Raw genomic sequence first — 16452 nt, 5'->3', positions numbered from 1 at the left:
GTTAGGTTCATCCTAGGTTATGGTAGGCTAGTTTAGTTAGTGAGTTAACTTACTCACTAACTAAACTAGCGTTAACGTTTAAAAAACTAAACTAGTTAACGTTTAAAAAAATAAATAAACAAAATTTTGGGGTCTTGCTTGTTTGTTTCTGTTGGTCTGTTAGTCTTGTCTAGTTTGTCAATGCTTTCGTTTGCTTTTCACACTGTCTGTCTAGCTGTTAAGTAGTATTAAGATTTGCAATTGCATTCAGTTTTATTAGTATTAAGTAGATATAAGTCTTCCTAATACAGTAGAGTCTTGAAAACTTGGCCTAATGTGGACCGAAGGGTGGCCGAGTTTGTGAAAATGCTGGGTTGTCGGGAATGGGGTTAAAAAAAATAAGTATGAGTGTTTCCTCAGAAAATACTGTACTGTACTTGTATGTATTGTTTACTTGAGAATACAACAGAGAATAAACTGCCCAAATAACCTTAAACAAAGGAAAAGTATGTCCTTTATGAAGGCATAGAGCCCTTACTATATGAAAATGAAAATTAATGAATACACTGTGTACAGTAATTTACCTGATAAGACAGACCTCAGAAAAATACTTTGAGGCATAAAGCTGTCTATAATGAAAATTAATTAACTAAGGATTTTTTTGCCCTGCCAGGGTGTGGCCGAGTTATCCGGACTGCCATGTTATCGAGTACCGAGTTTTCGAGACTCTACTGTAACAGCCACTTGGCAATAACTTCTACGCTTAACTATTTGTGGTGGCACTCAATTATTGGTGTTCGCTATACTTGGATTTTCTTTTAGACCCTTTGGGGGACTATGGCCTTGCAGCGTAAAAACTGCATGCCAACATCAAACATAGAGGGTACTGTAGCCATATGTATGGCCATTGTCTTTCTTGTATGTATGTATCCCTGTTATACAGTTTAGGCTACATAATAAGGTAAAATTTTAAATTAAATAAATTACATGAGTAGCAGCCTTTTTTTACTCTGTTTTACAAACACTTTAATTATAAGTAATTTTTTCATGTATGCAAGTTTGGTGCAGGTGACACTTACTCCAAAGTTGAAAACCGGCTTTTAAAATGGATAGAAAATGCAAATGTTGAAGGAATTTTATTGAATGGTTCCCAGATACATGAAAAAACTATGAAGATTGAAGAATGACTTCAGCTAGACAGCTTTAAGGCAAGCAAAGGATGGTTTTCTACATTTCAAAACAATGCTATTACCTGTGTAACTGTGTCTGGGGAATTAAGTTCAGCAGACAAAAATGCAGCAAAAAAATGGATAACAAATAAGTGGTCTCTAATATTACAAAAGAACAAGCCTGAATTATGTTTTGTTTCTTTCTAAAACAGAAATTGTTTTATTTAACAGTTACAGTTGTAGCTAAAAAACTATTTTCTTAAAATATTCTTAAAAATATTTCAAACAAATAATAAGAATAATGTTTTTACAAGTTTAATAAAAATTGGTTTACATACTTTACAGCTGAAATTTTGTCCATTACATAATTGATTTTAGTCCACTATATTGACATACAGTAATGGACTAGTTGATATTACAATAAGGTAAGGATGCTGAATATGAGATACCATTTTTATTTTTGACTATAAAAAAATAACTATTACACTTGGAGCTTTACAAATTACAATTTTGAATAGGGAATTTAATATATTTAACAATATAATTGCTATTTAGTCCTAAGCATAATACATTTTTAGTTATATTAGATAAAATGAAAAAAATCCGAAATCACATCTTAGGTAAATGGTCTCCTATTATGAGTTACTAGGGGTACCCCAGATTCTGGACAGTCTTGACCCGTCCAGATTCGATCCCGGGTCCCCCAGAGCGGTAGGCTATCACCGTGACCTCTTGGCCATCCGGCCTTTTCTGGGGTATCCTTAGGAACACCGAATTGTTTTGATGCCTTTAAATAACCTATTTGATTGCTCCGTACTGCATCCATGGCTCGTATCATGGCACTGTGGTGCCAGGTTTTCCTTTTAATTGGGGCCATCTAAAATATATAAAAAAAGAACTTAAACTAATACGTATACTTTCATTTCATATATGAAATGAGATATCTCATATTAGGAACCTCATGTGTCTCATATTGGGAACACATTCAAATTTTACAAAACGGCTGCCTACTTTTTTTGCTGACAAAGAAAACAATAGTACTGCACTAATATCGTGAAATTGACCGTATAATTGATACAATGAATGTAAATTAAAAGAATTTAGCGTAATAATAACGTTGTTACATACCTCGTAAACATTTAATGTCAAAAAATTTGTTTTGTGCTTTTGTGAAAATCTGCACACCCATGATCTAACAGCACCTCTGGCCAGCGTGCACTGACACACGTTTGGAGCTATTGCCAGGACACTTCGAAAAACACTAGAGCCAAATAGTTGCCGATAATAGTTTGGCCAAAACCTTGGTATCTCATATTTGGCGCCTATCTCATAATAGGCATCTTTACCTTATATAATAGAATTCTCTTATATTTGTGGTAAGAGATCCACTGAAATGAGGTAAAAATACATTTATTTGGAATCTGGACACAGATAAAATATCAGCAAACTACAGATATTTCAGATTGGTACAGATGGTCAGAGCATCCTGACCTGAGCAGGGTACAGTTTATTTCTTGTCACAATTACTCAATAAATTGTATTTGATTTCCAGAATTAAGAAGTATTTTTCGTTGTTTGTTCTAATTTATTCTCTAGTGATTTTGTGAAATTTGTTGATGTTAATTATTTATAATTTTATTTCTTGCAGATTTCCTCATCCAGTAACTTTGGCAGCAATGTTAGAAATGTCAACAGCATATCTTCCTGTTAATTATAATTGGATTAGATATATTGAAGATTCTCAAACAACATATAATAATTTACAACATGAATTAAAACTTTCTTTAATTCATTTAGCTGATGACAATTGTGATTTATTAAATAATCAAAGGTCTTATACTTATTTATAATTTTATATAGCATACTTTTTTATTTTGATTCTTTTTACTCTGTGGGCACCAAGAGGCATTTTATTTTTGTAATTATTACAAAATTGAATTAATGTTCATAAATATTTAATTTTTTTACATTGTAATTTTTATAACTTATTGAAATTTTCTATTGTGTGTTTTCATAATAACCATTTTGTACATGTCAATTTATTATTTTGCAGATATAAAAAAGATCCATGGATGTGGGACTTGGATTGGTCTGTTCAAGAATTAAAATTTCGTAAAACAATATCAAAGAAAAAAAATCAAAAATCTTTAAAAAGTCAAAGTGATAATTCTATAAATGAGGTTTGTTTTATTTAAATTTATAAATTATAAGTATAAATAAGAATAAAACTATACTTAAACATTAAATTTAAGAAAATTATGAATTATCATCAATTTTTAAATAAATTATATCTAATTAATATAGTAATTTTTAAACAATATAATTTTAATTTAAGTGAGAGATTTGAAATTAGGATTTAAAAAATAAATAAGATATTTAAAGAAATGTTAAGGGCTCAAAACATGTTGGAATTTGATTTTTTTTTATTACTTAACTGACATTTCTTAATAATAATGTATATATAAAATGTTAAATTCAAAATTTTTAGAATAACATATTTTATGAATTCTGGTGTTTTAGCCTATCAAGTCATACTAGGTATTGCACATAATGACCAACTGTATGAACATAGTGCTTCTGTTATTCTAGGTAAAATTTGCATCTCTTTGATTTCTGCAAAGTTTCTTTTTGACTGCAATCTCTTGCAAGCATCCAGCAGTAGTTGACCATTATAGTTGCATTCCATTTTCCTTGGTACATCTTTTCCATTTCATTAATGTCTTAGGGAATTTCTCACTTTGTTCTTTACAAGATCATCATGATTTTCTGAAAAGTATTTTATATGTGAATATAAAAAGTGAAGTTTGACATTCCTGTTGCAGTCCAGTTTTTTAAAGTCATCAAGCAGTGTCTTAATAAATGCTTTTTAATTAGGCTCATTGTAGTTTCCTAGAAACATTTCAGTAACATTTCTAAAGCTTTTCCATATCTTCTTCTCATTTCTGTTTGTCAAATCTTCATATTCATTATCTTGCATAAGTTTACAGATCTGAGGGCTGACAAATGCCATCCTTAAGCTTTTCTTGGGATATACTGGGAAACTTAGAATGCAGATATTTGAAGCATTCTTCATCCTTGTTGAGAACTTTACAAATTGCTACATTAACTACAGTTTAATATGGAGAACTGAAAGCAACATTATTTGGCTTGATCAATAGTTTATGAATGATATTTTTTGAGCTATGAAGTAGTTCTTTTGTTTTTGGCCAAATCCTGACACTTCAGTGCTTGTCCTTTGCCCTATTACCTCATTCACAAAGCAAGCAAGACATTTTTATATACTTTTATATATTTTATACTTTAAAATTCTCACATATCAACCAACCATGGTTTGCATATTTTACGTTGTTCTGAAGACATTTCAAGTTTTCATAGATCTCGTTCAAGTGCAGAGTGAGCTACAGGTATGCTTTCCTTTTAATGAGTCAATAAAATGTCTCCATTTGCCTGCTTTTTATATTATACCATAAACTTCATGAGCTCATTAATGTTAAAACAAAATACCATTGAATCTTCTCCTCCACTAAACAATGATATAATATATTTTTTTCAGTATCAATACCAAGAAAACTACAGACTAGATGCTAACAGATGTTTCTTTTTTCTTTTTTTGAAGTCTTGACCTTAGTAGCTCAGCAAATTTTTTAGTTAGATTCAAGTCATGAGTAAGGTTGTTCAATTTATTTTGAGTGAAAAGATAGGTAGTGAATTAAGAATCGCTATCTGGAATGCACTTATCTTAATTACCATAGCTGTTTTCCAATTCACAGTTGGATTCACTATTTGATGAAATATTTTCCTATGGAAGTGGACATGGAATAGGAAATTCATATCTATTAGGAGTAGATCTGATAACATTCTAGGTTATGATAAGTAATGTTCTTACTCTTACCACTGTGTCCTTGAACATTGTATAAACAAAAGCAGCAGTCATCATGGTGGTTCTTTGGTTCCCTGAACACCATTTAAATGGAAAATGGCATTGGATTTTTTTTATATCATTCTTCTACATCCTTAGTTGTTCCATATATAACCAATACACTTTATGTGGAGCCCATGGTTTGTCCTGATCACCTAATCCAACACTAAAATAAGCACAAACATTTTTGACAAATTCTGTGATGTTTTGTATCTTCTTACTGATTACATAACTTCCACAAATGTAACAAAACATATCTGGACAGTTTAAACTTTTACAGGTATTCATTTTATAGAAACAAGGTGCAACAAAATCAAATAGAATCATGCTTGAACAAAGAAAACACTCAAATAAAGCAGTCTATCAAGTTAACAGATTTAGAAGTAATACAGTGTTACCAGACAATATTGCAGGCACAAATATTTGTAACCAGTTTGTAACTTACCTTTCATATATGATGCTACAGAATTAAAGAGAAAAACCATATGTGTTATAAAAAAAAAACTAATGGAATTTCTGAAATCAGCACAAAAAAGGCATTAAAAAATACTAATTTATACCAAAATATCAATTTTTGTCAGACTGGTGTAATTGGATAAATGAAACAAAATTTAAGTATCCTATTGGATGATCAATTGATTGAACAATCCATCATATCTTTCCACATGAAGAAGCTCTTCTTTCATTGAATAGTTGTAATTAATACTATTATTAATGTGTTGATACTTAATGCAGTTTAGGCAGTTCTGTTGCAAATATTCTGTTTCTTGTATTTTATAGTTACATTTACAATGAATTGCTAACTAAAATAAAATGAAAAAATTGCAAAAAATGACTGAAATAATGCTTTTTAAACTGTATTGGAGTTAAGTGACAGCTTCCAATCAGCTTCCAAGGTACAGTATATATCATAGAGTGGATTAGGTGACCGTGTTACTTTTGTTTTAGCTATTTTTTGCAAGGTATATGCTGCTGAGGGTAATACATAAAATATTATAGTATCTATAATATTGCTTTAAATAAATGCCAATCAAAGATAATTTATAAAACAGTTTTATGAAATAATTTCATGCATTTTAAAAATGTTCAAATAAATCAAAGGCATTATTATAGGACTAAAGTTTAGATATCTGTTTTTAATTTATACATTTTATATTTTGAAATTTAGTCTATATAGGGATAGAAACATATACTTTTTATGCATGTTAAGCAGGTTTTTTTATACTGTTGAATTAAATTACTTGACAGTATATAGCTTAACTTTTAAAATTGATATAATTTAACTTTTTAAAAAGGTAATTGTACATTATACTATCAGTGTATTATAATACTTTATATAATTAAAATACGTTTCTTCTGTTTAAGCAGGTAAGTGATGATGAATTGTTATTAGTTGAAAAAGTTCAAGATATTCTTCAAACTGCTAATTACTTACCAAAAATAAGACCATTTCTTCCTGGTTATCCTTTGTAAGTTCATAAAAAATTAAAATTCTTGAAATTAGAAATAATTAGTTAATTAAAATATGATAGCAGAAAATATTATTTTTTTCACAAGCTGATTTTAATTCCAGACTATACTTAACTACTATATTTTAATCACTTGCTTTTTTATTTCTAAATTAGTATTGAAATAAAGAATATTTAGTTTTAGAATTAGTTTAGAACATTTAGTTTTCCAATTTTAATGTATTTAAATAAAAAAAATTCTTTTCCATAATAAAAGCTAGATGACATTTAAATACAGTCAAACCTTTGGTTTCGAATGCTTCACTTTTTGAACAATTCAGTTCATGAACAAAATTTTGAACTCATGTTTGCCCTGGTTACTGAACAAGCAACTCTGTAAGAGTTGCGTGTTCAGTAACTGGGTTCAGTAGGGAGTAACTTGTTCAGTAACCAGGTTCAGTTGACCACAGATGGTCAACTCCCTATATTTCCTATGGTAAAGAAAGTCAATGGTCCAACCAATTAACAACAGAGCTACTGATTCAGAAGTTAGTCGTACCTAGATTTGTTGTCACTGATGATTTGTGTCATTAGACATCATGACACAAATCATCAGTGACGTTGCTATTTAAATTAGATTTCAATGTGCATGCAGGAAAGATACTGTTTCTGTTTTTTGGTATGCAATGCAGTTGAATCTAAATATAATTAATTAATAAAAACTACATTAATTGAAATTCACATAATATAAATGTCATTCAAGAATTTACATTTAAATATGCTTAAGTTAAATTAAATAACAAAAATTTATTAATATAAACTTACTACAACACCTGTGCATTGTACTGAGATAATATTTTATTAACAAACATTTTCAGCCTGTTCGCATAGTCCATCATCAGATTTTTAAATCTGTTTTTAGAAAATGTTTCACAAATAGAACATTCTATTTAAATTATAATGTTTGAAGTATTCTAAATACAAATTTAAAGTTAAACAAATTAAATAAATAAATTATGAAAAATATAAGGTTAATAAATAAAAGTAAACATAAGAAATATATAAGTTAACAAAATACAAATTTATAGGAGGACACACATTCAGGGTTTTTCCAGTCTTATTTCAATGATATATTTCAAAGCTGAAGGTAGTGCATTTGCATCTCTCGTATTTAGACACTGCTTTCCATCTTGCTTTTGTGTTTATTTATTTTTTCCATATGGAGAATGTATCTTTTTAATAACATTTGCTTTATCCCACTTAACAGAGCCTTCCACCTGTGATACACCAGTAATACAATTTTAGTGGCAATGGTGACATTGTCACTAAAATTGTATTACTGTAGCCTTTTTCTACATTGTACTTGTGTTCCTTGCACCATGAGGTTTCTTTTTGACTACAACATAATATTTTTGAATCCTTAACTGTTGATTTTCATAAGATATTTTGTATACTCCAGCCTGTTCTTCTTTCTTTAGTTTATTTTTATCATTCCTCAGTAAGCTGTAAATATCAAGAGCTCTTTTGTAAATTATCTTTGAGTTTTCGTAAGATGCAAGCTCATTTACAGTGCAGTTTGTTGTATGTGAATTTATTGATTCTATTGATGTACTTGGAGACTTATCTTTGTTTTCTTCATAACTCCTGATAAGTCCTTGTATAGTGGATGTTTTATATCCTAAAGTTGTTGTAATTTCTTTAATTCTATTAATTTCTTTTAAGTGGTCCTATATATTGGAACAGTACAAAAGACTCCAACATAATCTTTTGTATTGTTCTGTATTGTTGTTGTTGTTCCAAAACAAATATAGTATTGGAAACAATACAGAACAATACAAAAAGATTGCAACATTTCCAATGTTTTTGTAGCAGTAATTCTGTTGCAAAAACAAAATTTAGTGCATGTTCTTTGCTCAATTACACACAACATTTTAAAACAATTGTTGGCACAAAAATTTTTTACATGCAAAACATGCATTTTTTTTTGCAAACAAAAACAGACAATGACACGTAGATTGCTGCTAGACGTCAATGAAAGTCATATCGAACGATGAAAAAAGTGACAACAATTTTCTCTTGCATGCACACAATTTAAATGAACTGTGCAGGTGTGTTTCTGGCTATGATACCTGAGCTTCCAGTCCAATCTCCTCTTCCAGACATATTTAAATGATATAACCATCCTTGGTTACATACAGTGCCAACCAGCTGAGTGCCATGAGTAGGAGTTTATAGGACAAAGTTGTTTGGCTTTACAAATATGTGATGATCTGAGGCCCCCCTTTTCCCTTTTTCTCAAGAGCAGTGTTGCTCTTCTTAAAAACCCCCTTATTTGGTATAGGAGGGAGGAGGGACCTTCTATGGTCAACGACCAAGACAATCTCCTTGAAATAATTGTTAACATATATATGTCAAAAAGAGAAAAAACCATCATTTGTTTAATGGTAACCCAATAGACAATAGAGTTAACAAGATGGAATAACCAACATTTCTCATTCCCTCTCTAGCTGCATGTGACATGTGGCTGCAATAAGAGTATAAGAAAAAGGAAAGGGAAAACTTAAAACAAGAGGGTAATAAATCTCCTTGTTCATCGTTGAGCCTGATATTGTTTATTTCAAACAATATTGTTGACCAGTTTGTTGAGATTGTTGACCAATTTGAAATTACTGTCAACTAAATGTTAATTCATGGGTGAGAGCTGTCAAATCTATAAAAATTTATATCATAAAATGACATCTTCAAAAACACCAAGATCAATAAATACCATATTAGCTAGATCCAGCCAGGATCACGAAGAACAGGTGTGTGTACAAATCGTTAACAGTATGATAGTTCTCACCCACACGATTTGAGTATAAAGAGAGCACACAACCCTGTTATCAGGGAGAGTGATGTCAAAGACATCAGACAACGACTGACCACATCCATTCTCTGTCACTTCATCATTAATTGACTGCCGACAACGAGCGATTAGCAAGGTAATTCTTAACTTATAAGGAAATCTCTCTCTCTTTTTCCTCTCAGTTGTCCAGGACTAGTTAAAATTCGTTAGAGCCCTTCTGTTGTCGCAAGCGTGTAGAATGTAACTCCATTAACAGTCTTACCAGAATTGCCGTTAATATTATTGTTATTGTCATTATTAATTATTATATATGTTCGTTTAATTAATATTTTTATTAAATCTGTTTAATATCCTGGATACGAGTGTGTTTACTCGCACATAGCCAACACCTTATTGACTTAACCGCAACCTCCCACTCAATTTTTTTTATTTTTATTTTTTTGTTGTGCCCTCCTAAATCGTCATCCACTGACTCCGTGAGCAGGACTCACCTTCCTGTTGTCGGAGAATCGGGGGTTTAAGCGGCAAAGCTTAAACCCCGATTCTCACAAATATATCGGGTTTTGTGATGTACAGTACATACATACATAACAAACATCACGAAACCCAATACATTTGTAAAGCCAAACAACCTTGTCCTATAAACTCTTACTCATGGCACTCAGGCAGTTGACACTGTATGTAACCAAGGATGGTTATATTATTTAAATATGTCTGGAAGAGGAGATTGGACTGGAAGCTTGGGTAGTTTAAATGAACCATTTCAATACTATTTGATCACAGTAGAATATTATATAGAAAACACCATATACTGTGCCTGGGATCTATTGAAAACTTTCATTTAAGACAGTGCAACTTAGCAAGGTTTTACTGTATGTCTCAAAACATTAGTTAAAACACATTTATAAAATTTGCTTGTTGTAATCAGTGTTTAATTATAATTATCAGTATCTTTACATAGTCCCAAATGGTAATGGAAGTTTTTCTTTATATAATGCCAATGAATTCCTATTTATATCAACATTAATTTATACAAAACATCAGTTGCTTAATTATTTTTCAGACTGGCTATATATGATACCATGAAAGCAGTTTTGAAAGCATGACAAACATCAGAAGTATTTTGAAAAATTTTATCAGTAGTGAATAATAATTCACTTTTAAAAATAAGAAATATACAATGTATATCCAATGTATATATAAAAATAAGAAATACAAGCAATGTATACATTTTTGACTAATCAGATAAAGTTTCCATTCAGGTGGTGTTTATTTTTTTGAATAAAACATTTTTGTTCATTTTTAATAAACATTCTTTTTAAATCGTTTTACTGACACATTTTCAAAATTTAGTTTAAAAACTTGCTTACATTTTTTTTGGTTAACTGATGTAATTATCAAGAATAGATATATTTATAAATTGAAACCTAATCAAATATGCTTTTCATAAGATATAAATACATTCTAAAGATACTAGCCAAAAATATTAAATAATAAATTTGTTCTTCTTTATACAGTAATACCCCAAACTTACGCGATAGGTGGGACCGAGCGATAACCGCGTAAGTCGAATTCGCGTAAGTCGGGGTATAATTTCCCAATTTATGTAAAATCCAAGTCGGATGTATGTAAGCTAATAAATGTTCTCATTAATCTTATCTCGTCTTTTGATTCGTTCGCGGTTACAAGAAATCATCACACAGAGTCTCTCACGTCTCCGTAGATATAACAAACACAGAAATAAATAACACAAAATAAATTGTAGCTATGTGTCGATTCCGCGTGACACGTCTGAACATGTAAGCCGAACAATAGTGTGGGGGGAGTGAGTAATCGAGAGTTGCGTGGCACTCAAACAAAAGACGAATCGACGAGATTTGAAAATCACGTAACTCCGGGTTCGCGTAAGTCGAGGTATTACTGTACAGATAATTTAAATAATCATAGTAATTATAATTTTTAGGAATAAAAATTACAGTATTTTGTAATATTTCATTAATTTTGTATTTTGTAGAAAACAATAATAACTTTTTGATAAATAACCTGAATACAGTGGAACCAGGATAACTTGAAGTAATTTTCTTTCCCCAGTCATCCAGCATAGGGATTTACATGTTAAAAGAGCAGTTATTTTATTGTAACATTGTCACAATGCTGGGCAGCAATTTTTAATCATATTTTAAATTTATTTACTTTGAAATATTTGTTTACCTCAAATTAGTAGGGTCCTGCCCCTGTATGTCATATTTTTCCTTTACCAATAGAATCATGCCAGTCATCTATGTAACTTCTTTCAGGGGAAAATTTTTTAATTGAAATAACATTACTTCTGGTGCAAACCAGAAGTAATGTTATTAACGACAGTGGATAGATATATAATTTTTTTCAAATTGTAGCTCAATCAAACTAGTCAACTTGTATTTGTCAAACTGTTTAACTTAAAGGAGGTTTTGATACAGTATTTTCATAAACTCTCCAGAATTTTAATTTTACTTTCCCATTAAATAAAATAAATAATGTTCATCTGTCAAACAAACGAATCAGAAACTTTCTATAAAGTGCAGGAACCACATATTACTAAAAATAAACATTGTGTCATTTGACAATGGGTGGGAATGGTGACTTACAGACAACATGAATGACCTAGATCAGGGATGGCGAACCTTTTTGTGTTCGCGTGCCATATTGTAAGTATACTTAGCTTTAAAGATGTTTATGCGTGCCAAAGTTTCAGACTTAGAATAACAATATTTAAAGAAATTAAACGAATACGCTTTAATTAGAATAAATGCAAAAAAGCTGGTTGAAAAAAGGATGATCAGGTGATAAACCGAAAAGATGATTGAAAAAGACAGAAATCATATGATACGTTACGTGCCAGATGATTTTCCTTATGTGCCACTTTGGGCACGCGTGCCATAGGTTCGCCACCCCTTACCTAGATATTGTAACTACCATTCAAGCATGCTTTTGTTTTTTAACTTGGTTTTTAATTGCTGATAGATTTCTCCAACTAGATGACATAATAAATAAATGGATTTTTGATAAATTAGTTTAAGAAAAATTATTATAGTTCAATTCTATATAAAAATTTTAACCTTTGCAGCAAAATTTTTAAAATATAACAATTGTAGAGTGATTTTTTGTGATAAAAAAATTAAAAGAAGATTGAAATATTGCATTAAAAAAAATCCTTATTAAACACTTAAGAGTGAATGGATACAACTATTTGGGAAAGCATTTCTCAATAGCTTATTTACCCATTTGGTTAAGCATTTTTGAGTTTCTAGACAACATTGGGAGGTTTACATTGACACAACTGTTCTACATAATAAGATACAGAGAAATATCGTGTGGATAGTTTATTATGGGTCAACAATTAACTGGTGCACAAAATCTTGATTTTTAGCCAAACCTCATAACTCAAAACTTTTAAACTCAAAGTTCAAATGTTTTCCCTGATGAATTAGTTAAGGTTTCACTGTATTAGTGTGAAAAATACACAGTATTATTATACAATGTGTCTCAGGGAAGCTGTGTTAGGTTTACCCCTAGTACAGGCATGGCCAACATATGGCTCACGGGCCAGATCCAGCCTGTCTAATGAATTTATGTGGCCTGCGATTAATCTTTCAACATTACCTACTCAAGTCCGAATAGCTCAATGAAAAATTCTGGCGCTTAAAAAAAAAAAAAANATTGTCCTGACATTTTAGATTTAAATTTAAATAAAATCTAAAATTCTGACGTATCGCCATTGATTTCCAACTTGTTACTTTATTTTTGTATTTATGTATTGCATTATTAGTATCGTATTTAAAATATAAGCGATATAAAGTTATAAATATCTGTTTATTTATGATTAATAATTTGACAGTTTCAATTGTTATTGTCTAAATTAACAGACGAATACTTCGATTCGTGTTGCCAAGATGTCGAAAAGCAGTGGAATACAGAGAAGCAACTAAAGTAAGACAATTAATCATCGGTTATTATTAAATTATAAAGTTGTCATTTACGAACAATCGCTTCCGGGATGTACAATCGTAAAAACACGGTAAAATCAATGGCGAAAGTTTACGAGTTTGGTTTGATGAAACTCGTGGAACTGGCCATTTTCCGAGAAAGGCGGTGTCCGTGGTCAACTTTCTATACAAAACTGGCCCCTGTTTAGGTGTTAGATATGTGAATAAATACTTGAAAATGCCATTAACCCACACGTAGGACCTCCGCGGGAACCTCAACTAGTGTTCAGTGGTCTTAATCACTTGACCCGTGTTGGTGTTTAAAACATAAAGTTCAAAAATACGTTTCGTTATAATTATTATACAGTATAAATTTAATCAATATTTGTTATATGTATCAGTTACGGAAGACGAACAATCGAAAGAATTTCAAAACAGAAATTCGTTGTAGCGAGTTTCGTGGAACTTGTCCCACCCTGTACTTAATCGCCGGTCAGGTGTCAGAGGGGTGACATAACTTACGACCTTTACGTAAACACTTGCTCCGCTGCCCTCAAACGGATTAGATGTAGAAATAAACTCCCTCTTTTTGTTAACGTTAATTTTGCTTGTGTGAATCATTTATAGTCTCCCAACATTCGTCAACTGTCGAAACTTTATTTATTCAACATTTTTTTAAATTCTGTAGGTAATAAAAGACTTTTTTATGAGTTTGGCTCGATCATAATTGATGCAGTCGGTCGGGACGAGGAACCGGACGCGACATATTCGGAACAGACCACGCATGAGCATATATATAATTATAATAAAGTTACAATAAATTAAGTTAATATATAATTATATGTACAGTACTTAATTTATATATAATTTATATATAATACTGTACAGACGATAGCAAACTCAATTTAGCCGCTCCGTAGCGTGGCGCAGGGTCGGAGGAAAGTAGTTCGGCTGCTCATCCACTATTGGTCCAGACTCTATCAATCTTGTCGTGAAACGAGTCAGCGAAGACGTTTTAGGAGGTGCTTTATACGAATGTTGCTACAATTTTTTCGCTACGTTATAGGGATTGTCGTTATAGGAACGCACGTTATAGGGGGGTCGACTGTACTTTTTTCAAGAATTATTTTAACTCAAAATCTGACTTGATTTTGAATATGAATCATTGTCACACAAAATGAATTTTATTAGAAAACTTATGGTAAACACAATTCTCAATATTTCTGTATAGTATTTTTAAAATAAGAACATTTTCAGTGAAAACATGGTTATTTTCACTTTTAATAGAATCTAATAGATAAGAATCTTTGGGTATAACTTCTGACTGCTTTAATCAATTTAAAATCTGTTTGAATTTATTATTAAAAATGCATTAAAACAATTGCGACAAGATATTGGGCTACCACTTGAAATTTTAATATTGCAGTTATTTTGACTATTATAGTTCAGAGATCAACTAATTAAAATAGTGTACAAAAATAGTTTTTGCATCAATTAATATATTCAATGTATAAAATTTTGTATTTATTAGGAGATTAAAGCTTGACACAGACTTTCTGCGATACGCTGTATATATCCTATATAAATTTGGGATTAGTGTTATATTAATTTATTCAAGTTCTTTTAGGTGGTACAGAGAATTATGTGAAAAACCTAAAAAAAATGGAAAACATGATGAATGGATATTTGGTCCTGTTCTGATTAGCACTCAAGTAAGTGTTTATTATAAAATTAAGTTCTTTATTTATTAATGATCAAAAATTATTATCTATTTTATATTCTCTATAGATTCTTAAAAATGTAAATAAAAATATTTTTAATAGATTTATTGATTAAATTTAAAATCTTGTTACATGAAAACTCTGTAAATGATTTAGATAACAGAATGTTATGATTTATTAAATGAATATTTAGTTTTAAAATGATTGTATAAATGTTAAATCTCAGCAAGTCTTTTAATTATTACTTGGAATCAATACTAGATCTAACATTGCATTCTGAGAAATTTTTATATGAGCAACTGATAACTGGTTTTTTGTGGCATATCCTCAATTTCTGTAATATCATACCATTCATACTCTTTTAGCTTTTTTGTTTTAACTTTTTAACTACACCAGATAAATGTTGCATAGTTACATTTATTTAATATAGTAAAACAACTTTTACATATGCAAAAATTTTATTTTTATGTGTAATTCATATTAATCTAAAGTATAATCATATGTGATCTGAACTAAAGATGGGAATATTTGACTGCAAGAATTGAAAAGGGTTCAATTGCAAAAAGTTCTCTTTGTTTCCAGGGACTTAAGCTAGGTATTTGAATATTTCTCAGAGTATGACCCTTATGAACTCATACAACAGCAAACAGCTAATTTGAGTAGTAAGAACTAGAGTCTTGCTTTGTCATCAGATTTTCTAAATGCATAGCTATAATACACAGATTATATTATTTCATGTTCTGGCTTCTCAAGAAGTTATAATACTCTAATTAATCATTAATTTTAATCTTTGTAATTTTAATCTTTGTAATTAACATCATATTACAGTAGAGCATTGATTATCCGAAACAATTCAGGACTATTTGGAGACTGGGGTTGTTCAGATAACTGATCATGTATGAAAAAATATATTAACCTATCCCATGTTGAAATTTTTCTTCGTTGCATGTCACTTTGCATTGAATTTTCATCAATGTTAAGCCTAATGAAAATTTTTTAAAAATAATAATTGTGGCTATTGTATTGTTAAAAATTATTTCTTTATTTTGCAGAAACAAAATAAATATATTGAAAAATATAAAAATAAAAAAAAAAATTATATTTCAGTCTAGTAATCTAGTATCAGTGTGAGACCCGAAAGGCCCCTGGGTCTAAATTAATATTTTATTATTTACGTTAAAATAATGTCATCAAATATTACTTTAATTTTTGTGAGAAAAATACTGTTTTAACGTGGGAAAAACCCAGATAACAGATGTTACTTCCTTTCACAGAAGAGAACATCCTCTGACTTTCCCTTATCTGGTTAAAATCCAGCTCAGATGGGAAATGGTTACCCCTCATTCATCCCCCCTTTCATCCGTTCTCACGAAAGAGTTACTGGCCGATGATTGGTCGGCATTCAG

General features: G+C 30.4%; 1 protein-coding gene across 2 annotated transcripts in view; it reads left to right on the top strand.

Annotated features, from left to right (window-relative positions):
- The window catches only part of LOC111627934 (DNA polymerase subunit gamma-1-like), a 117193-nt gene that overhangs the window by 20617 nt on the left and 80124 nt on the right, over positions 1-16452 (top strand). For both annotated transcript variants that reach the window (XR_002757085.1, XM_023371625.1), the window contains exons 7-10: positions 2797-2979; positions 3202-3328; positions 6436-6536; positions 14953-15037. Coding sequence is in view for 1 of the 2 variants with exons in the window: in XM_023371625.1 (XP_023227393.1) it covers positions 2797-2979; positions 3202-3328; positions 6436-6536; positions 14953-15037 (496 nt within the window). In the remaining variant the exon portion in view is untranslated. The remainder of the gene's footprint in view (positions 1-2796; positions 2980-3201; positions 3329-6435; positions 6537-14952; positions 15038-16452) is intronic.

This window comes from Centruroides sculpturatus, unplaced genomic scaffold (assembly GCF_000671375.1).
Source record: "Centruroides sculpturatus isolate CEXI.00-Female unplaced genomic scaffold, Cexi_2.0 scaffold230, whole genome shotgun sequence".
NCBI lineage: Eukaryota > Metazoa > Arthropoda > Arachnida > Scorpiones > Buthidae > Centruroides > Centruroides sculpturatus.
Note: the sequence above shows the minus strand (reverse complement) of the source record. Positions and strands in the feature narration are given on the sequence as shown.